This window comes from Hyaena hyaena, unplaced genomic scaffold (assembly GCF_003009895.1).
Source record: "Hyaena hyaena isolate Hyena2069 unplaced genomic scaffold, ASM300989v1 scaffold_232, whole genome shotgun sequence".
Lineage (NCBI taxonomy): Eukaryota > Metazoa > Chordata > Mammalia > Carnivora > Hyaenidae > Hyaena > Hyaena hyaena.
The window spans coordinates 2428271-2452900 of NW_024080864.1; the positions used below are offsets into that span (position 1 = coordinate 2428271).

At 36.4% G+C, this 24630-nt stretch overlaps 1 protein-coding gene across 2 annotated transcripts in view; it reads right to left on the minus strand.

Moving 5' to 3' along the window:
• The window catches only part of ERCC8 (ERCC excision repair 8, CSA ubiquitin ligase complex subunit), a 53286-nt gene extending 33836 nt beyond the window's left edge, over window positions 1-19450 (minus strand). Inside the window, exons 1-4 of one of the 2 annotated variants that reach the window (XM_039243829.1) lie at window positions 19324-19450; window positions 12945-13040; window positions 7016-7117; window positions 2832-2955 (exon numbers count right to left, since the gene is read on the minus strand). In XM_039243829.1, the coding sequence (XP_039099760.1) occupies window positions 2832-2955; window positions 7016-7117; window positions 12945-13040; window positions 19324-19400 (399 nt within the window). In that variant the 5' untranslated portion in view covers window positions 19401-19450. Of the gene's footprint in view, window positions 1-2831; window positions 2956-7015; window positions 7118-12944; window positions 13041-19323 lie in introns of those variants that run through there. The other variant, XM_039243830.1, reaches the window with a different exon arrangement.
• Between the last annotated feature and the right edge of the window lie 5180 nt (window positions 19451-24630).

Consider the following 24630-nt stretch of genomic DNA (forward strand, 5'->3'; position numbering starts at 1 on the left):
GCTCTTTCTCTCTCAAAATAAATTTAAAAAAAAAGGAAAGAAAAAAAAGCACAGAAATTGGAAAGGAAGATTTTAAATTGTCTCCATTTGTAGATGACATGATAATATGTATAGAAAACCCTGAAGACTCCACTGAAAAACTCTTTGAACTAATTCAGTAAAGTTTCAGGATATACAATCAATATATAAAAATCTGTCATGTTCTTATGGATCAATAATGAACTATCAGAAAAAGAGATTAAGAAAGTAATCCCATTTATATCTGCATCAAAAAGAATAGAATACCTAGAAGTAAATTTAATTAAGGAGGTAAAAGATACATATACTGTAAACTATCAGATACTGATCAAAGAAACTGAAGATGCAAATAAATGAAAGGATATTCCATGCTCAAGAGTTGGAAGAATAAACATTGTTAAAATGTCTATACTACTCAAAGTAATCTGCAGATTAAGTACCAGTCCTATCAAAATTCCAAGAGCATTTTTACAGAAATAGAAAAAAAAAAATCTTAAAATTTGTATGAAACCACAAAACCCCAAATAGCAAAAGCAATCTTAAAAAAAAAGAAAAAAAAAGCTAAAGGTATCATACTTCCTGATTTCAAACTATTTTACAAAGTACAGTAATCAAAACAGAATGGTACTGGCATAAAAAGAACACACCAATCAAGAGAACAGAATAGCCCAGAAATAAACCCCCACATATATGGTCAATTAATTTATAACAGAGGAGCCAAGAACCAAAAATGCAGAAAGGAGGGTCTCTTCAGGAAATAGTATTGAGAAAACTACACAGTAATAGGCCAAAGAGTAAAACTGGACCCCTCTTTTATACCATACACAAAAATAAACTCAAAATAGGTTAAAGACTTGAATATAAGACCTGAAACCATGAAACTCCTACAGGAAAAGAAAGGCAGTAAGCTCCATGACATTAGTCTTTGGGAGATGACCTTTTGGATTTGACTCCAAAAACAAAGGCGACAAAAGCAAAAATAAACAGGTATAACTATATATCAAAGAAAAAGTCTTCTGTGCAGCAAAGAAAACCATCAACAGGACGAAAAGACAACCTTCTGAATGAAAGAAAAGATTTGCAAATCATATATCTGATAGGGAGTTAATATGCAAAATATGTAAAGAACTCATAGAACTCAATAGTCAAAAAACCCACACACAATCCAATTTAAAAATGGGCAGAGGAAGTGAATAGGCATTTTTCCAAAGAAGACATACAAACAGTCAACAGGTACATGGAAAAGTGCTCAATATAACTAGTCATCAGGGAAATGCAAATCAAAACCACAGTGAACTAGCAAACTTGTTAAAATGGCTAATATTAAAAAGACAAGAGATAACAAGGGCTGGTGAGGATGTGGAGATTAGAGAACTCTTGTGCAATGTTGGTGGGAATGTGAATTAGAACAGCCACTATGAAAAACAGTATGGAGGTTTCTCAAAAAATTAAAAACAGAACTATGGTAGGATCCACCAACCCCTAGGTATATATCTGAGGGAAATGAAATCACTATTTTGAGGAGGTATCTTAATCCCCATGTTCATTGCACTATTATTTTATTTATTGATTTATATTTATTATAGCCATGTCATAGAACCAATCTAAGTGTCCATTTGTGTATGGAGGGATAATGAAGATGTGGAATTTTTATACAAGGGAGTATTATTCAGCCACCAGAAAGGAGAAAATCTAACCATTTATGACAAACACGGAAAGACATTATGCTAAGAGGGAGTATCTTAAACATTATGTCTAAGAAGGAATGATGCTAAGTGAAACAAGTTAGAGAATGACAATTATTGTATGCTATCACTTAATAAGTGAAATCTACAAAAGCGGAACTCACAGAAATAGAATCAAGTGGTGGTTACCAAGGTGGGGGGGTGCAAAATGTGGAGATATTGGTTACAAGGTACAAATGTTAGACAATTAAGAAAAGAAAAAGGTTGCACAAGTAAAGAGACTTGAGGCAGGGAATATAATACAATCAAGATGTGATCAGAAGACAAAAGATCAATTTAGAGACAACAAATAATTTAGGCTGAAAAGAGGAAGAAGCTAAGGTTGAGGGAGTAGGGGTTGAGGTTAGAGAGAACTTAAAGCGCCAGGCCGAACAGAGACAATGGAAACCCCTTGTGGGTTTAAGTAGAGACACAGTGAAACCACATTACAATAAGGTTAATTCTGGGGTAGAACTTACCATGAAAAATATGGGAAGCAATGTATTGTGTTGGGATACCACTTACAAGTTTTGAGTAGTAGTCTAGATGTACAGTGTTAGTAAGAGAAATAGAAAAAAAAATATGAGAGAGTCTGAAGAAAAAATTGCTAAGATTTGAAGAGTACATGGATATGAGGAGTGATCATGTTCAGTTTGACATTGTTATATTTGAGGAGATTATCCCACATTCAAATAAGAGAGGTTCAGTAGACAAATAGAGAAATGTGAGACTAGAGCTCAGAAAAAAGATTAGAACTAGAAATATAAATTCAACCACATATCACAAAAGCTATTTTTAATTGTCTATCATTACTTAGTATCTACCTTTACTAAGCAATATTAGTAATTTTCTTTTCCTTTAAGGTTTTAGGTCAATAGAAGATAAATCCGATTTTCTTCCTTGAATCACTAGACAATAGTTTTCAAATAATGAAGATGATAATAATAGTTCATGTTTTCTGCTAACTGCTGTTCTAGGTATACACATATCAATATATTTACAACCATTCTATAAAGTAAAATAACTACCCCCATTTACAGATTCTCCTTCAACCTATAGAGCTATTTAGAAAGGTTTTAATGTACTCACTTGTAAGGTATTTGTATCCCACACTTTCAGAGTTTTATCAAATGAGCTTGATGTGAACATGCCAGTGTCATGAGGATACCACTGTACAGTCTCCACACTATATTTGTGAACATCAGGATGGTTTCTACAAAACAGCAATCAAACTTTAGGAATACTTGACTTCTGTGAGTTTCAAAACTGATATTAACAAGTAGCAGTCTCAAGTAGGACAATATGAATGACCAAACCTAGATCACAGGCCTACAGTCCAGCTGTCCAACGAAGAAGAATGTCCAGGCACCTCTACTTTCAGTCTTCTCTAGTGTAATGTGGAGGCCTGCTTCCCAATGAGGTTTATAAAAGGGGAACTTATATTTCTTTTTTTTTTTTTATAAATTTTTTTTAATGTTTTTATTTATTTATAGAAGAGAGAGAGAGAGAGACAGCGTGAGCAAGGGAGGGTCAGAGAGAGAGGGAGTCACAGACTGAAACAGGCTCCAGGCTCTGAGCTGGCAGTCAGCACAGAGCCCGACGCGGGGCTCGAACCCACGAACCGCAAGATCATGACCTAAGTGAAAGTCGGACGCTTAACCGACTAAGCCACCCAGGCGCCCCAGGGGAACTTCTATTTCTGTGCTTGAACCCAGAGGAATTAGCTACACTGGACCTCTTCCTGGAGGAGGCAGTGATTTTTCTTTACTGGAAGAGATACCTATACTGGTTTTGGATTTGCTTTTCTCAAATACTGCTTTATTAGTACTATGATTCTTAGAATTGTTGAATGCCTCACATAGATCCAGGGTATCCGACACAATACTGCTTCTGATCAAGTAACTTACTCAATGACCTAAGAATGCAGTTGGTAGATGTCCATGGCAGCAATGACCCATAGAAGCATGATCTGTTGAAGACTTAAGTTAGATATCAGCTACAATACACCATTTTATGAGGGTGATATAATAAAGAATGCAGTATATGCTCTGAACCAGTGATCAATACAGTATATGTGTCACTTTACTAACTCTTAATTCATACGAACTGGCTGTTAAGTAACACTTTTTAGACATGACAGAAATTTGAACTCCAAGTGGATATTTAATACTAGGAATTATTGTGTGAGATAACAGTATCATGACTACATTTATACGCTTTATATTTTAGAGATATAAACAATTATAGATGAGGAGGGCCTGGGTAGCTCAGTCAGTTCAGCATTCAACTTCATCTCAGGTCATGATCCTGCAGTTCGAGAGTTCAAGCCCCGTGTTGGGCTCTCTGCAGACAAACTTAGAGCCTGGCCCACTTCCGATTCTGTGTCTCCCTCTCTCTCTCTGCCCTCCCCTGCTTGTGCTCTCTCTTTCTCTTGCTATCAAAAATAAAAAAATAGACAATTATGAATGCTTCCGAGATTTGTTTCAAAATAATACCCAGTGGGTGGATAAGGATAGAGATGATTCATTATGATTCATAACCAGATTCGTTATGACTGACAGCTGGTTAAGTTAGATGATAGGTACCTAGTTCATATTCATATACTGTTCTTTTCTTTTGTATATGCTAGAAATCTCCCATAACAAAATTAACAAACAAAAGTTAACAGAAGACTACTGCAATCTTACGCAGACAGGACATCATGACTTCTGATTCCTTAAGATGAAGGTTTGAGTAACAATACAGGGTAAAGGATCTTAAGCACCTGAATGAATGAGAGCGTGAAGGAGGAAAGCCTTTAAGTGTTAGATCTGACTTTGAGAAAGCTGCAAAAATACAAGGACTGAAGTGTCTATCCATAATTCCTCTCTATGTCATGTATAATTTACATATTTTAACTAATTTTCCTTTTCTTTCCTCTCTCTTACTTCTATTATTATATAGAAGTTAACTATAAAGTGAGTCCACAGGTTGCATAATTTGATAAATGATCATGTGAAACTAGTGGAAAAATGGACATTATCTTGAACTGAAGCTGGATATGGTAAGTAGACTGAGGATCTATCACCTTTTGGGAAAGAGATGATTATATTTTGGTTGTATAGTAGATACTTGACTTTTTGGCTGTTTAGTGGATAGCTGGAACTTTTTAAAAAGTTGGATCCAAACTCTTCCTATCTGGGGGACATCTCCTTTGTTTTATTGCCTTGGTTACAGAAAGCTAGGGACTGCAGACATTCTCTTTCCCTCTCCCTTGGCAGTAATGGCATGGACACATATCCGAAGCTTCGTCAAACCTAACTGGGACTTTAAAATTCCAGCTAGTAATGCAAAACCCAGGGATATTTAACAATTATTCATAGTTGTGGAGTTAAGAGTCTGTGTTGGTGACATGTAGCAGAAGACAAATTAAACTGTTCCTGTGGTGTCATCTCGACTATTTTCTCTGCCTTAGACCCACTTACCTTCTGCTCATTTTTCAGTGACTCTCCCACCTTCCTACGAGTCACATGAGATTCTAAATATCTTTCCAATAAATTTCTGCTTAAAATAAGCAGAATTGATTTCTATTTGCTACTAAAAATTTTGATGTATGCCAAGATTTTCCAGTTATAGTAAAACAAATCTTTAATGCAATGATTATAAATAACAGCTCATTTACATTTTAAATTTAACTTTTAAAATAGGTCAGAATATTATATTATTATCTTATTATGTACGACTTGTTATTCTCATTCACATTTAATGGATACACACATTAAGTAACACAAAAATAAATATCAAGAGTCTGAGCCACATTAACTTAATAAAAATCCTTAGTAAAAATTATTTTGTACAGTTAGATTATAAAGTCTTCCGGTATAAAATGCTACTTTAACTCATTTTGTAAATATGCTCACTATATGCCCATTTACATTAAAAGTTATTCTTTTAAGGGCAGAGACTGAATCCAAGAAGAATGTGATGGTAAAACAAAAGACTGACACATAAAGCATTTACTTGACTTTATATACCAGAAAGTTGATCACAGTTCCTCAGGAATAATATTAGATACGTGTGGTATATATGAAAATACTATTTTAATATATTACAAATTAAATAAAGTTAAAATGTTAGCTAAGAAAAAATAAATGAGTTAATATGACTATCTCACATTTTAGAATTTGGGTTTTGCTTTGTTTTTGTTAAGAGTGGAGTGAGAGCATAAAATGGTGTAAATGGCCACTTAGAAACCAAGTTTCAGACTATCTGAGGTGTTATCTATACCAAGCGACCCTATAACTATGTTTTTACAGAGTAGCTTTACAGTTTTTAACATACTTCCTAAAAGATAGTAAGTATACAGGTATAATTATCTTAAAAAAATAATCTGAAGTTCAGAGAGATAGTTTCCCAAATCTTTATTTCCAAAGTTAAGTACCAGAGCCAAGAAATAATCATAAATATCCTCTCAAATATTGGATGGACTTATGTACCTACTCAAGTGCTTTGGGAACAGCATTAATACAGAGTCGTTGTTGATATTACTGTTCATGAAGTTTTTCCTCTTGAAAGCATTTCCCCAACCCCATTCTCTCTGTTAATTTAAAGCTGTGCTCAATACTGGATCAGACACAGGTGAAAAAAAATTAAGCAGCCATTGCAAACAAATTACAACAGTCACAATACATCTTTCTAGATGCTTAAAAATAATTCTCACAAGACTGGAAAGCCAGCAAAGAATAGTCAGAAGACTAATGACAAAGGGAGATATGTTAAGTTTGGTAGCTTTGAGTAAGTAGAGAGATAAGACACCTGCATGTAGGTGTGTATAGGTGTGTGTTTGGTGAGGGACTGCCAGTACATTTACTGCTTGTAGCCATTAGTCTTTAATCTTTCTGTTCTATTAATATGAGTTGAAAAAAAGATAATTTGTGTTTATAATTAGCTGAAAGACTTATAAAAAGTCTTATGCTAAATTGTACTACAACCATAATGAGTTACCGAGGTGTGCTATGTAGGTAAATAACAAAAACAACATAAACAGAAGTTTTTAAATAAAATCCTTTTGAAAATGGATACCAAAGTTGCCTGGGCAAAATCCCATGTTAAAAACAGCTATGCCTGAATTTCAGTTGTTATTTTCAAAAAAATATCAAGGGATATCCATGTAAAAAATGTCATTTGAACAACCTGCTTGAGACAATCATATGACTGGTATTGTTATGGTTTGTATTTGAGGCAAAAAGTACTATATTCATTATAAATTCATGAATTACATTTTGAATACACACCTGCCAATGGAACACACTGCTTTACATGTGTAATAAGGTTGTCTGCTGGAGTTCTCAAGGTCATAAAGTACAATCACACCATCTGAACCACCTGATAACATGCTAATAATAAAAAAATTCACATTATCATTTTATGTACCTCATTTACTTATTACATATTTTTGAAAATTAATGATCTATAAACACTCAAAGATATTATGCCCAAAAATACAGAGAAAATTTTCATTAACAAAGACTTTACTAAACTAAAATTTCTCAATCTAGTATTTGTAGAATGACTACAGAAAGATTCAATCTGTGATCATTTCAAGTTTACCTTCATAATCCCAAAAAGAATGGACAGTAGAAATAAGATGGCAAAAGATTTATCTTAATTAAGAAAGTTAAGTATTATGATGTCATTCTTAAGGTCCTAATTAAAATTGTGCTAAAGAAAAATGGAATCAGACAGACTAGCTGTTACTGAGGAACTATCTGACTTTAAGCAAGTTACTAAGCCTTTTAACATTAGTGAAAAAGGGTGCAATTTCACCTAAATCATAAAGATGTAGTAAAGATACGTTATACACAAGTGAGTTTTAAACTGCCTCACAGAAAGTAAAGGATCAGTAAATGTTAGATTCCTTCCCTCTATTATTAAAAACACATTTACTCTCTTCATTCAACTTTGAGCACCTGCTAGCATAACTCAAACAAGGCAGGCATAGTTTGTCTTTCCAGAGTCTACAATCCAGCAGGAAAGACAGAGAGACTTATGAACTTATATATCCAAATAAAGTATTGCCATGTGTTAACCTTATTACTGTTGGTCAAACCTCATGTTGCTGTCTCTCTACTTGTTTTGGTTCTCTAATTTTACTCTCTGGGAAATTCCCAAGAAAGGACAAATGAGTGCAATAGTCCCTGAATTCTTGTATGTTACTGACAATTTGTCTGTTCTTTTGTACTTGAAAATCAGTCTGGATGGATATCCAACTCCTGACTCACATTTTATTTCCTGGAAGATCTTGGATAAGAAACTTCATTTCTTTAGGTATAAAGCCCCAAATCAGTTTTAGTTAAAATATGATTTTCTTTCCCTTATATGTAGTTTCAGATCTGACTTATTTTAGGAAAGTTTTCTTGGATTATAGTTTTAATATTTACTCTGTTCTCCTCCTTTGCATTTCACCTCTGGGAATTCTTATTATATGGATGCTGGCTCTTCTTTGCCAGCATTCTATCTCTTGAATCCTTGTCTTTCTCCATTTCTTTTTGGTTTTTAAAAATTTCCCCTTTTCTATTTTCTATGTCTAGGGTATTACCTCTTGTATTCATTTGCTTATGCACCTCATACTTTAGTTTTTATTTCTGAAACATTTTTCTTTTATTTCTATTTTTTTTCTTGAGTTTGCTCATCTCATTTATGAGTTTTCCTAATTCTAACTTATGTTATTCTTTCACATCTTGTATCTTTTTAAAATGACTTTAGTGGGGCACCTGGGTTTCTCAAGTTGGTTAAAGCGGGTAAGTGTCCAACTTCGGCTCAGGTCATGATCTCACGGTGTGTGGGTTCGAGCCCTGTGTGAGTCTCTGTGCTGACAGTTAGCTCAGAGCCTGGAGCCTATTTCAGATTCTCTATCTCCTTCTCTCTCTGACCCTCCTCTGCTCACACTTCTCTCTCTCTCTCAGAGATAAATAAAACATTTAAAAAAATACTGAGGCTTGGAGGAGATAAGAAATTTAAAAAAATAAATAAAATGACTTTAGCTAGTTTTGAAATATTAGGTTAGAGTTTTCATCTCTTTGGTGGGTATGCCTTTCTGGCACAACTACATTGTCTATAAAGGCATTATTTAGTCCCTTTGTTCTTATACTAATTTTGAATGGAGTTTGTTCATATTTATATGAAATATTCTTAAACTTTCAGAAAGGAGGCTTGGTTTAGAATAATATTTAAATTTTTCATCTCTAGAATATCCTCCTCTTTTTTAATAAGATGGTTCAAAAAATGGTAGCTCACTTTCAGAGAATTCTTGGTTCCGTTCACCTCCCCAATTTTTATCTGGGCTATTTTTTTCTTTTGTTTCTGTGATCCCTCTAATGCTCAATTTGGATTCAATTCCAAGCTGTTTCTCCTCATTTCTGTCTTTTAGGAGATCTTAAGTTGATTAGGTGGAGAAATTACAGGGCCCAGACTGGTCCAGCCCCTTCCAGTCTTACTGTGAGCCCCTTAATAACTGGGAGTATGTCATCCTCTCCAGTGTCATCCACTGTGGTCAAATTAGCTTTCAACTAACTCTGATTTTGGACTTATCAGGTCTATTAGACTGGCTTTCTTTGCCTTTTTTGACACAGATGCTGATACTACATGGATCTTGTAATTATTGGTGATTTGTTCCCACTCATCCATATTTTGTGGTTTTGGGGGATATCTGATCAATTAAACTTGTTAGAAGTATTATACGTTCATTTGTTTTATGTTGCCCTCTTCAGTCTGTATTTAACATGCAAGAATAGGATCTTGTGCCAGAAATAACACAATTCTTTCCTCAATGAAAAAGTCTAGCTACCAAAAATATCTCAGCCCATCTAAATTGTTTGCTTAGTAATATACTAAATTTATATTCTGGTACAAGCTCCTTATCTTGCTGTACACCAGTTATAAAGGGTTCATGAACCAGGAGCATGTTCAAAAAGCAATGATTTATAGACTTGTTTTAAGAAAAATTCAATACCAATTTGTAGAACAATAATGTTAATTTAAAAGTAGTTCTTCAAAGTTCTTTGCTGAGACAGTTCTAAATATCTGATCAATGATGGGTAGTAAAGAAAGACAGCAAGTAATGCCATACTAACATGTGTTCACCATAAAACTTTTGTAGTTAAATAAGTGTGCGTAGGAAAATATAAACTTTTAACAACTACAAAATTAACAAAATTAACCTAGAAGAATTTAGAAGATATCAAAGAAAATTCAAAGACATCAAAGAATGATGTGCAAATGTACTTTATGCAACTGTACTTGTTAAAACATTATTTTCAGTAAGACTTCTTAAAATAACTCCTAGCTTTGGAAATAAATCCTTCTTTATCACCTGTGTATATTCTGGTTTCCACTTTGGTTTCAGTGATATAACTATGACTCTCATGATGGTTAGTAAATATTAATAACCACTTTGAGCAAATTATATGTGCACTGATTTTCTTGAGAAAGACACCAATATTTAATTTTCCATTAAACATATATTTTTCTTTTTATTACTCTTTGCTGTCCAAAGGGTTTAATGTAAAACCCAAGTCTTAGCAAACATCTGAAATAGGTATAGATTTTTACCATGCACTGAGGAAAAACACTGTAGTGAGAATTTTGACTTTTCTCAATATGCTCTGCAAAAAGACTCCTCAGCCTGTATTTTTCACACATATTTTATGCATATATAATTTGTAATTTCCCATATCTCTCATTGACTCTGTCAACTGGTAGCCTATTGGCTTCACATACTTCACAGATCAGACAAGTGATCTCTATTCCAAATGGCTGGCTGGAGAAGCAGTATTGAGTATCTTTTCCACCAGCACCCATGACCAAAAAAAAAAAAAAAAAATCAGCTATCACTTGCTGTTCATGTCATTATTTTATAAGCAAACGGCCCACAGCGGACCTTGAATGAGAGATACTAAGTTGCATGTGGAAAAGTTCAGAACAAAGAAAAGAATTATCACTGATCATCTTTTAGATTTAACCATGAGTTAAACTGAGAATGTGTTCACTGTACATGTTTCCCATATATTACCAGGTGGGACTATGACAAATAGCTGAAAATTAAACACAATCTATCAAACCTATCTGGTTTATTTTAATGTAAATAATAATAACACTTCATTCTAATATAAAAATTCTGGGGTGATACTAAACATAACATGACACAACAAACTTTAGTTCCTTCTACAGTGGTTCTGATTACAGAACACATGAAGTTTTTGAACTTTCTTGTAAAGCAATGTGGGATCAAGATAAGTTTTAAGTGGGTGGGTAGCATGTTCATATTTTCATTTTTCAAAGAACCTCAGGGGCACCTGGGTGGCTCGGGCAGTTAAGTGTCTCACTTCAGCTCAGGTCATGATCTCACAGCTTGGGAGTTCAAGCCCCGCATCGGGCGCTGTGCTGACAGCTCAGAGCCTGGAGCCTGCTTCAGGTTTTGTGTCTCCCTCTCTCTCTGCCCCTACCTGCTCATGCTCTTTCTCTTTCTTTCTCTCCCTCAAAAATAAATAAACAAAAAAAATTAAAAACAAAAACAAAAACAAAGCACCTCAGCTGCTGTGTGGAGAATGGATTGAAAGGAGTAAAAGTGTAGTTGATAATGCTCTTGATTAACAGGAGTGGGGGCAACCACTAATGATATGCTAGGTCGCATGCTAATCATGTTATACATATAATCTCAATTAAATTACAACACGTTTGTAATGTACTATTATTGTTGGAACTGCATAGGTAAGGCAACTGAGAACTAAAAAGGTTAGGTAAATTGCTCAAGGTCATTCAGCTGCTAAGTACTAAAGACAGGAGAAGCCTAAATATAGGTCTGGATTTTTTCAAGCTTAATTCTCCAACATATACTTTCACTTTTTGTATTTGTTTCCCCATTTGACTTCTTTAGGGTAGCGACTCTGTTTTTTCTTCATATTTGTATTTCCTTCCTTCTTTCCTTTCTTCCAATGTTTATTTATTTTTGGAAGAGACAGAGCATGTCCTTGGGAGAAGGGGATGGGGAGAGAAAGGAAGAGACAGGATTTGAAGCAGGCTCTGGGCTGATGGCAGAAAGAGCATGTGGAGCCAAATGCTGGGCTCAGACTCAGAAACTGTGAAATCATGATCTGAGCCAGGGTCTGACATTTAACCAACTGAGCCACCAGGCACCTCTTTTCTTTTTTTTAATTTTATTTAAATTCAAGTTGGTTAATGTAGTGTACTATTGGTTTTGGGAGTAGAATTTGGTGATTCATGACTTACCAGTCAGACTTACCAGTGCTCATGCCAACAAGTGTACTCTTTAATGCCCATCACTCATTTAGTCCATCCCCCATTTAGCCCATTCTCCCATCACCTCCTCTCCAGCAACCATCAGCTTGTTCTCTATATTTAAGAGTCTCTCCTAGTTTATCAATTCTGTTTTAAAATGGCACTTAAGATGGGGCGCCTGTGTGGCTCAGACGGATAAGCATCCAACTTTGGCTCAGATCATGATCTCGTGACTCATGAGTTTGAGCTCCACGTCAGGCTCTGTGCTGACTGCTCAGAGCCTGGAGCCTGCTTCAGATTCTGTGTCTCCCTCTCTCTCTGCCCCTCCTCTTCTCACACTCTGTCTCTTTCTGTCTTTCAAAAATAAATAAACATTAAAAAATTTTAAAAATAAGTAAATAAAATGGCACTTAAGAAACACACTCCTGCACTTAAAAGCCTTCTGAAACCAAAAAGTTTCAATGTCTGATGATTCCACAAAGAATATTCAATATTAAGATAGTTTGGGGGCACCTGGGTGGCTCAGTCATTTAAGCATTGGATTATTCACTTTGGCTCAGGTCATGATCTCACAGTTTGTTACACTGAGCCCCGCATCAGGCTCTGCACTGACAGCACAGTACATGCCTGGTATTTTCTCTCTCCCTATCTCTCTGCCTCTCCCCTCCTGGCACATGCATGGCACACACACTCTCTCAAATTAAATAAATAAACTTAAAAAAATAAAGTAGTTTGGAAATGTTTATCTGGCAACATTTTAAGGGTTTTGTATTTATTTTGTATTTATTTAATTAGTAATGTCAGATTTAAAATGCTACAATTTAGAAAATTTACTAATTTTTATGAACCATTAACATAAGTAATCAGAAAGCAAGATCTGACTGCATCTCATTTTGGCAAAAAAAAGTATAAGTGAAATAAACTTACTATCTTGCTTCAACAGGTTCAATGTCAAGGGTGTTAACGCCACTGTCATGGATCCTTTCAACATCTCTGTCTTTGTTTAACTCCAGTCCCAAAACCCTTGAATAAAATATAAAAATGGAAAGACAGGGAGAAAAACATAAAACAATAAGTAGTTTAAAAATTAAAAACGTCCTTACCTCACCAGAATTACATGTAGTACAAAAATTGCAAGTAATGTTTAAATCTTCTACCACATATTCAAAGGTATTTACAGATTTTTAAAGATCTTATATGAATTTTTATTTATTTATTTAATTTTTAAAATATTTTTATGTCATTAATTTTGAGAGACAGAGAGCAAGCAAGGGAGGGGCAGAGAGAGAGGAAAACACATAATCTGAAGCAGGCTCCGGGCTCTGTGCTTTCAGCACAAAGCCTGACGTGGGGCTCAAACCCACGGACTGTGAGATCATGACCTGAGCTCAAGTCGGACGCTTAACCGACCAAGCCACCCAGGAGCCCCCTCATATGAATTTTTAAAATATCAACAGTACTAACAATTACATATATAGAATTTCTCCTGAAGCATTACTTTAAACTTCATTTAAAGGGTGTACTTTAAGGCACCTGGGTGGCTTAGTTGATTGAGCATCCAACTCTTGGTTTTGGCATAGGTTATGATCTTACCGTTTGTGGGTTTGAGCCCCACCTTGGGCTTTGTGCTGTCAGTGTGAAGTCGGCTTGGGATTTTCTCTCTCTTTCAAAAAAACAAAAAAAACTTAAAAAGAAGCTTAAAAAAATAACGGGTGCACTTTATTAAGATGTTCATGAACAAAAGTTACATTTGGGTATCTTAAACTTAACTGAGGACACCTAGTGGACAAAAGCTTAAATTACAGTATTTTAAAAAATTTCTAAAATGTTTCTTAAGCTTAGGTACAAATACATGATGAGGATGTTCAATTCAACAATTAAGCACATTTAAAAAAATCAAATTAGGGGCGCCTGGGTGGCTTAGTCGGTTAAGCGTTCGACTTTCGCTTAGGTCATGATCTCGCGGTTTGTGGGTTCGAGCCCCGCGTAGGGCTCTGTGCTGACTGCCAGCTCAGAGCCTGGAGCCTCTTTCAGTCTGTGACTCCCTCTCTCTCTGACCCTCCTCTGCTCATGCTGTCTCTCTCTCTCTCTCCTAGAAATAAATAAAACATTAAAAAAATTAAAAAAATTAAAAAATCAAATTAAATGTCTGGAAGTCTAAATAATTAACAAGTACTCTTACAAATTAAGATGAATGAAACTTCTGATATTACATAACTGTAAGCTATCATTATTCTGGAGATGATATTAACATTAAATCAGTTAATACATAAAAAGTGCTCATCACAATGACTAGCACATAGTAAGTGCCCAGTGAATGTTCACTATTACAATTGTCTTAATCCGTTGGATGTTAAAGAACATCTACATTAATTTAATCAGAATGATTTCTAAATTCATTACTGATCAACATGATGCTAACTTGCATGAAAATTTTTAGCCTAATTGGCAGTTTTATTTTAAAAAAATAACAATGGACACTGCTAGAAAAGATACAAACTGATACTTTTATGCACTCACAGTAGTAGTATTAATAATTATAAACATTTTGGTTAACTATTTTAGCAATATCAAATGTTTGATTTAAAGATATACATGGATATGTTAACTTGGATTTAAATAAAATTTAAAAAACAATTAGGAAAAAAATATATATGTGGCTTTGTTTTCTGGAACGCGTTTAGCCTTAGGTTCAAATATCCCGTCTAACACTTATTGGCTGTCTGACATTGATCAATAACAGTAACAGCTAATATTAAGAGCCTATTGTTCACTGACTCTGTAACCAGTGGTAATAGTAAGTGGTAATCCAAAGTTGTAGATTTCCTAGGTGGTAGGTTACATTATTAAATGCTTTTCCTGATTATAAAGCTAAGACATAACTAATCTGCCCAAGGTCGTACATCTAATAATTGGCTGAACTGGATCTGAACTCTGATACTTTTTCTCAAGACCATTACATTGTTCTGCTATCTCTGAGCTTCAATATTTCAACAGAGAATAATTTTTCACATTTTCCATTGAAATTTCCATTTCTTCTTAAAATATTTTTCTATTTCATGATTTTTCACATTATATTATTAATGTGTGCTTCTTGTAACCAGTAAAATAATCCCTTCCTTGAGTTCCTTTCTCTGAACAATGAGAAATGTGGCTCTCATTATCATGAATATATTTCTCTGATCAATATCATTATATGCAACCCATCTCCCATCACCAATATCATTCCCGTCCCCAAAAAGAATGCTGCTCACCAGGCTTGGGCTTTGATTTCTGCCTCCTCCGATACCCTATCGCCTGGGCTGGTCAGTCCCAACACTGAGGAGTGCCTCCTCAACCCGGTTAGCATCTGCATTATCACTCTAGGCCGATCTAATCCTTGCCTATATTCAGTTTTAATGAACTTAGAGGGGTTAAATGAAGAAAAGTAAAAGGGTAATATGATAGGGAAATGAGGATATGGTATGTGTAGAAGGAGGTACGGTATGCAAAAAAAGAGTTAATATAGCAGGCCAGAGACTATTATCCATAGAAAGGTTAACTACAAGATCGGCTTTTGTCTGCTTTTGGGATTTCAGGAGGGCTCCCATTATTCCTGGATAGGAATGGTTCTCTTTGCCTAAACTCGGTGCACTGTGATGAATATCTGAGAGTCTGAAGTTTGGCTACTTGTTAGGCAGATGCATGTGCATGATAGGAATTTTGTTTCGTGCTCAAGAAAAAGAACTAAACAAAGTTCTTCAGACAGAAGGGAAATTATACAGGAAGGAAACTTGGTATATCCAGATTGGAGAGAGCAAAAAAAAATAATAAATATCTAGGTAAATGTAACAGTCAATTATCCTTATAGTATGCCTAACAGTTGAAAACAAAATGTAAAACATTATCTGATGGGGTTTACAATATAATATGCAAGAAAACAACATACGGTGGAGGGTTAAAAGTGGTAAAACAAAACAAAAAACAAAACAAAACAAAACAACCCAGGCAGGCACCCTGGTTTTTTTTAATTAAAAAAATTTTCTTAAGTGCTTACTCACTTTTGAGAGAGACAGAGAGCGAGCGAGCGAGCGAGCAAGTGTGCACTCATGACAGTATGAGTTGGAGAGAGGCAGTGAGAGAGACAGAATCCAAAGCAGGCTCCAGGCTCCGAGCTGTCAGCACAGAGCCAGATGTGGATCTTGAACTCACATACTGCAAGTCATGACCTGAACTGAAGCAGGAAGTCAGAGGCTTAACCCTCTGAGCCACCCACACGCCTCCCTTGTTTCTTTAACATAAAGAGATAACTGTAGTTCAAATTGTTTCCAATGTTTTACATTACAGTACTAAAATTTTACAATTTTTTTCATTTTTTATATATTTATGACTGACAATAAAAGATTAGTGTTTGACAAGGGAATTTTAAATACCACAGAATAATGGTAACTGTCTCCACTGTATTAAAGTCACTTTCCATAGGTTCGGCTAACATGATTGGTTTTATAGATGTGCACTAGTATGCAGAGCAAGGACTGCCTGAATATTTATATGCCAATTGTTTGAAGTAGAATTAAATGTGCTGAAGAGAGTGCCATTATCATCTTCCCTTTATAAACCACACCCATAATTACATGATTCTATGATTTTCAGGGATTTCTTAAAATGTTTTACTTATTAACTTGTTTATGATTTCAAGTTTTTATTTAAATTCTAGTTAGTTGACATTGATTACAGATGTAGAATTTTGTGATTTATCACTTACACGTAACACTCAGTGCTCATCACAAGTGCCTTCCTTAAAATCAATCACCCATTTTACTCATTCCCAGCACATCTCCCTCCAACAACCCTCAGTTTCTTCTCTATAGTAAAGTTTCTTATGGTTTGCTTCCCTCTCTATTTTATGCCTTTACTCTATGTTCATCTGTTTTCATTAGCGATAAACGAAAGTTGTCCTACACAATAACCCTCCTCTCTTGTCTCCCTCACACCAGCCACAAAGGTTTTCAAAAGTAAGTGGAGGTTCATTTTTTAATTTTTCTTTATGTTTTGTATTTTCTTTATTATTTTCTATTATATTACAACATAGTCATCATTTTTATATGAATACTCTTTCCAAGGCCATCAGTGAGTACCCTGCTGGCTAGATATAATGTATACTTTTAATTTCTCTTTAATTCCTCCTACTTCTTGAAAAATGCCATCCACTTAACACAAACTCTTCTTAGGCCTCTTCTCTCATGTCTTTTTTCTCACAGGGGTTAAGAAAACAATACGCTAATAAAACATAAATACATAATACAATTTCAGTAGTAATAAACTGAATAAAGAAAATAGAGTAATGGCATGGAGAACCACTGAGAGCAAAAAAGGGCACTGGGGCCAGCAACTGACACATTTCATGACTTCCTCCTTAAACAGTCTTCTTTTAGTGTAAATACACTTCATCACCCCGGTTTTCCTTCTTTGAAGTCTCCTTCCGCCTAACTTATTTATTTTTATGGTTTTTTTTATTTTTGAGAGAGAGAGTGTGAGCGGGGCAGGGGCAAAAGAGAGGAAGACACAGAAAGTGAAGCAGGCTCCAGGCTCTGAGCTGTCAGCACAGAGCCCAACGTGAGGCTTGAACTCACAAACTGGAGATCATGACCTGAGCTGAAGTCGGACGGTTAACTGAGCCCTCCAGGAGCCCCCCCAGCCTAACTTTAAATGTTCGTTTTCTCAGATTTTTTGCCACTGAACTGCCTTTCTTACTCTACAAATCTCATTTCCACATCACTTCACCTACCATCTCACATTAAAGATCTCTCAATTTCTTATAAGTATCAAATATACATAATGAAGTTTGTCTTCCTCTCTCCAAGTGAAAATATTCAGACGTTCTTCAAAAGTAATACGGGAGGGACACCTGGGTGGCTCAGCCAGTTAAGCGTCAAACTCTTAACTTTGGCTCAGGTTATGATCTCATGGTTTTGTGAGTTGGAGCCCCACACCGGGCATTGCGCTGACATTATGAAGTTGATTTTCATTTTCCTAATGACTGAGAATGTTGAGAATCTTTGTATGTGCTTATTTGTTATCCATAGATCTTTAGTGAAATATCTGTTCAAATTTTGTGACCATTAAAAATACAGTAAAACGTTGGATTGGGAGTAACTTATTCTGCAAGTGTTCCACAAGATGAGCAAACATTTCTAAAAAATTTTAACATGATAAACAAGGGATGTCTTACAATATGAGTAGTACGTGATACCAATGTCACATGATCACAACTGAGCCGATGGTTCTTGAAATTCATGTTGATGTACAAATGCTTTGGGTTACAAATGTGTTTCCAGAACAAATTATGCTCACAAACCAAGGTTTTATTATAATTTTGTATCCACTTAATCTACCTCACCGCCACTCATGCTCTCGCTGGCTCTCTAAAAATAAACAAATAAATTTTAAAAAATTTTTAAAAAGAAAGTAATATGGAAAAATCGGTTAGGACAAAGTTACGGTAAAACTTGCTTTCCCCTTTGGAAAACCTTATCTAAATGAATACCATCATCATTCACTCTGTTATATAAAGCATCTATCTGGGAATCATTGTTGACTCCTCTTTTCATCATTTATTACATACCTAAACAATTTCTATAGATCGTTGATTTTATTTCTTAAATATTTTTCATATATCTTCACTGTCTTTGACCCAAACTCTACTTACCTGGCCCAGGGTTCCATCTGTTCTCTCCTGGACAACTAGAACAGTTACCTAACTTGACTTTCACTGCTTGCTCTCAATTTCAATCTATTCTCCAAGTAGATGACGAAATCCAATAGTTGTCACCTTATTATCATCTTTATCTCTCTTCACCAAGCACATAAGGCTCTTCCTCATTGAACCCCGTACTACACCTCCAGGTTCATCTCTTGTCAATGGTCCCCTTGTCTGCTCTACTCATGCTAAACTTTGTTCAATTCTTGGCCTTCCCTCCACTATTAGCATAACGATTGGCAAACAGTGGGAGCTCACTAAATACGTCGACTGACAGGAATCCTTTGAGGGTAAGTTATTCTTTGGGGGCGTGGGGAGGAAACGTGAGGAAGAAGGAATAAGGTAAAACGAAAGAATTTTCGCCAAATCCTGCGTGCGCATCCACCTGCCTACAGGAATGTAGAAGGTATCTTATTTTCGTTAGCCACAGAGCAGAAGAGATTAAAAGCGAGTTTGGTGGAAGCAAAGCGATAATGAAGCGGGAAAGTGAGAGGCAAGACTAACACTGCCAAGTGGTCCATATCTGAATGCGCTGTTGGAGAAAAAAAAAAGTAAGGTTTTCTTTACCTCCGTGTGGACTCAGCTCTACGGAGGCGAAGAGGGTCGTCCAAACCTGCCTGTCGCGCTGACAAAAACCCTAACATCCTGTTCCTTCACTTCGGCTTGAACACCGGACGCCGCCATGACAGAGCGCAGCGGCTGTACCAGTGGAGTCTCCGATTGGTTAAGCCAGATGACACCCGACCAATGGTGAGTGCCGTTACTAGACGGGCTTGAGGCTAAAGCGGGTGGGCGGGGTCCGTGGCCGGAGAGCTAGTGTGCTTGGGTTCCCGCGGCTCCGTCTGAGATTCGCTCTGAAAGCCGGGCTAACTGCATGGGTTGGTCTCAGGATTTGTTGCGTGCCTTATGGAGAGCTCTGACAAAGGAAGCGAAGGAGCAAGTCGGCACAGACCGGTTCGGGAACAAATACTACTATGTTCCGGAATACAAGAACTGGAGAGGTGAGATGACAGCGAGCGCAGCGGTTGCGCGGTCAGTAAATAAGGGGAAAGTGAGAACGGCTTGTCAGCTAACCCAGTGTGCTACAGTTGTGATGTCACCTAGGGGGACAACGCAAGTTCGTCCACTTCGCCAACCCCTTCACTCTGAGCTGAGTGCTTTGCGCCGCGGCCCAGCAGAATGTGTGCCCGCCGTCCCTGGGTTGCAGCGCCTTGTTGGGGTGCGACCCGCGAGAGCGCCGCAAGGCACACACAGCTGTCCTGGCGCGGAGAGCCCGCAGGCGGAGGACGCCCCGGCCCTGGTCCTGGTCGTTGGGCGACGCAGACAGGGACAGGTCTGCGGAGCTCTTTTACCACATGGCATTGGGAGAGACAGGAAAGTGGCTTTTCCTCCCCCTGTGCCCTCCTTGAGATCAGACCGGCGTTATGTAATTGAAGAGCTGTATCTAGAGCGCCTCCGCTTTTTCCTTTCCTGGTGTTTACCGTTCCCAGCAGCTCAGGTGCTGGCCGCATGCGTCATCTTCCACCAACGTGTCAGAAGTAGGTCTCTGCACACCGTGGAGAAAAGATCCTCACAAGGCTTCATGTTACCTTCTCCACGAATTTGCGCTCCAAAACCCCGCGGAGCTCACTTTAAGATCATTGCGTTAGTCGTGGTATTTCTTAGGATTCACGCGAAGTAGTGGAGTTTGGAAAGTTAGGGGGCGTTCTTGTCCGTTGAAATCGTGTCACGTAGCAGCTGTAAAAACCTTTTCGATGTTATTCCATCGTTGCGATGCAAAAGATCTCAGGCTTTGGGATCAGAAGGGCTTGAATTAGAATTTCAGCCCTGACACCTGAATAGCTGAGAGAACACGGACGAAATATTTGTCCTCCCAAGTCTCATTCTCGTCATCTGAAAGAGACAATAATGACCATTATATTGAGAAAAGCTAAGATCTTTGCAAAATTGTGTCCCATTCATTTCCCTTAACTCTAGTTAAACGGAATTAGTCCTTCCTTACTTTTTCTTAGAACACATGTAAAGTGCTTTCTATGACTTATCACTCAGTTGTTTTGCCTAGCCTTTTTCTGTAACTGAGCGTCTTAGACTTGTTTCCCAAGTGAGCTACTAAACGCTGTCAGGGCAAAGACTATGTCTCTTTTTTTCTTTTTTCTTTTAAAGTCCACGAAGAAACTACCTAGCGTGTTGATAGTCTTTCTTCACAGACTGCAAGCAGAAGGAAAGATTTTTCTTTTCCGTAAGTTGTCAGGAACATTAAAAATATATGCAGAACATGAGTTGACTTTTTTAAATTAAAGTATAATTTACAAACAGTAAAACTCATCCTTTTTGGTGTGTGGTTTTATGATTTTTGATAAGTGCATTGAGTCCCATAACTATCACACAATGAAGATATATAATGGTTCCATCACTCCCCAAATTCCCTCTATCCCTTAGTAGTTCATTCCCTCACCCTATAACCAGCCCTTTGCAATCACTGATCTGTTTTAGGTCCCTATAATTTTGCCTTTACCAGAATGTCATATATATGAAATTAAATAGGATGTAGTCTTTCAGGTCTAGCTTATTTCACACAGCATAATGCACTTAAGATTGATCCATGTGTCCATAGTTGTTCCTTTTTATTGCTAAGTAGCATTTTGTTGATGGTTTGAAATTTTAACTTTTTAATAATGTTTTTTTTTTTAATGTTTTACTTATTTCTGAGAGAGAAAGACAGCGTGAGCAGGGGAGGGTCAGAGAGTGAGGGAGTCACAGACTGAAAAAGGCTCCAGGCTCTGAGCTGGCAGTCAGCACAGAGCCCGACGTGGGGCTCGAACCCACGAACCGCGAGATCATGACCTAAGCGAAAGTCGGACGCTTAACCGACTAAGCCACCCAGGCGCCCCTGAAATTTTAACTTTTTAAAAAACATATTGGCATTTCAGGATAAGAACATTGTGAATATAGCATTATTAGTTGGCATTTTAAATTAAAAGATGCTAATTAACATATTTTATTGAAAGTTTGCTTGCTTTATGGTGGATTACTTAGCAAGAGATTCCCCAAGTAAACTTTGTCTAGAAATTTCCTTTGATATCACACCCTTTTTATTTATAGTATCTCTGATTTTTTATCCATCTGGTTTCATTTATCTCATGTTTTGAAAGAAATTCTCTTCCTTTCAAAGGTAAATTCTTATATACTTAATTCTGACTAGAACCTCTTTGAACCTTGTTTTATTATTTTCACCTTTATCTTTTGCACATATATTGAACATCTGCACCTGGTAAAAAAAACAAGTTTATTACTGTAAGACTATTTTGAGTTGTTTTTTTGCTAATAGACATTGCGGATGTCCAAATTGGGGATGGAAGATGAATATCATGCCTAATTTGTAGAAAACAAGGTTTGGAGTATTGTGTTTGGCTCTGGACACCACACTTTAGGAGAGATGGTTGACATCTAGAGTGTCCAGACAAGGGTAGCAAAACTGATGAAAATTTCTAGAAATCATATCTATGACTATTAGCTGTGAATCTTGAGGAAATTTATCCTGTGAAGAGAAGATTTAGAAGCAGCTTCACATATTTGGAAGATTGCTGTGTAGAAGAAGATTAAGCTCATCTGTGCAGACCTTTAAATCAGAGCTCAGGTCAGAGGGGAAATGTTTCTCTTTTTTATAAGAAACAACTTTCAGACTGTTGGAGCTATGTTAGAAAAGGAAGAAAGTGCCTGTGTTTAATTGTAGCTGGGAGACTTTAGGGAGATAAGGAGCTGGACACATTTGGTCAGCACCTTGAATGAAAAATAGAATTTCAGAAAGAATGGTTTAAGAGCATTCTGTGTCAGGGCTTGGAAGAGATAGTAAATACCACAGAGATTAGAAGGTAGTCCCATGCTGCTTGACTTCCGGGTAGAAGAACTAGAGAAAGCTGTTCTAGTGAGAGGATAAACAGGGTCAGACACTATTCTGTAGCTGGTAGGTAGCCATTGAAAAGCGTGTGACATGGTAAGAGGTGCTGGAGAAATGAATCTGGAAGCCCTGTAGATGGTGAACTAGAGGGGAGAGGGAGGAACTGAAATACTATTCGGTGGGAGCATTGCTAAATTGACCTTGATTCTGGAAAGAGATCTTATGAGACCGAAGTAATGTGAGTGGAAAGAAGAGTTTTGATTTAGCAAAACTTGTAAACTTGATAATGTCTTAGACTGGTGGAAGGAAAAAGAAGAGAGGCCAAAGATGATTTTGTTTTAATTCTGCAGAGCTGGTAGATTGTAGTGTACTGATTGATGTACATGCAGGCTAATAGGGACAAATGCTAATAAAGTAGGCTTTATGGGAGGTTGGTAAAAGAATAAATGGAGTTTGTTTGTTATAATAGGACACCTGTATTCTCAGGCAATTGTATACCAATATCTCCAGTTCCAAAGATGTTAGTGATTAAAATATAGATTTGAAAGCCATCTTTATGTAGGTGATCGCTAAAACTGTAGGGATATTTGCTCACTAGGGAGAGAGTAATAGTAAGATCAAATTAAGAAATAGGTATTTAGGAATTCTGTCGTTTTAGTGGCTTTTCAGTCGAGAAGGAATAGATCCAAACTACCTGGCTGACATTCATGACCTTTGAGTCTATCCTGAAAGTGACATTTGTTTATAATCTAAATCTATAGATCAATAACTTTACAAGAAGTGTAGATATTTATATTAATAGAACTCAAATCTGAAACCTTACATGATTTTTACCAGGGAGTTGAATCAGATAATAATTACTTTTCAGCATTCAGAAAAAAATAAATTAAAACTTGATTGAATGCAGCCATTTAAGAGCTGTATCTACTCTGTTACTTTACATAATTTCATAATAATGAGCTTAGTTAATGTTCCCAAAACAGAATTCATTGGGGACCAAGGCAGGATAGCAATGGACAGTAGGTAACATTGATGCCTTCTTTTAGAATCCAAGACAAATGTTTCATCAAACATGGTAGGGATATTTATTTTTGGAATACATTTTTAAAAACTGTATAGCCTTCATTAGGGCTTTTTGCATAGTGAATTGTTTATAATAGGCTACTAGCAGTGATTTTCAAATTGTCATATTTAAATAATTATGAAATAAATCTATTCAACATTTTATTAGAAAATTTTACATTCCAAAGGATTTTTTTCATTTTGTTCTCAGTTTTCAAATGAAGCATTATTTGAACATTTTTGAAACTTGTGAGCAAAGAACAATTTGTGCTAAGATTATCATGAAAGCATTTACTGCCAAATTATATTTTGTATACTTTCTAATTTATATGGATATATTTAGACTCACATATATTATCAGTGTGCTAAATACATTATTTATAATAACATTTCCTGATTTTTTAAATTTTAAAGTGAGAGAGAGTGTGCACAGGGGAGAGGGGCAGAGGGAAAGAGAGAGACAATCTTAAGTTGGCTTCACAATCAGCATAGAGCTGGACACCCAGCTGGATCCCACAACCCTGGGATCATGACCAGAGCTGAAATTGAGTCAGACACTCAACCGACTGAGCCACCCAGGCACCCCAACATTTCCTGAATTTTATATTTCTTTTTTTTTAATTTTTAGTTAGTTAACATACAGTACAATCTTGGTTTAAGGAGTAGATTTCAGTGATTCATCACTTACATACAATACCCAGTGCTCATCACAAGTGCCCTCCTTAATACCCATCACCCATCAAGCCTATCTCCCACCTTCCCCCTCCATCAACCCTCAGTTTACTGTTTATCATTAAGAGTCTCTTGTGGTTTGTTTACCTCTCCCTTCTTCTCTCCCCTTCCCCTATGTTCATCTGTTTTGTTTCTTAAATTACACATATGAGTTAAATCATATGGTATTTGTCTTTCTCAGA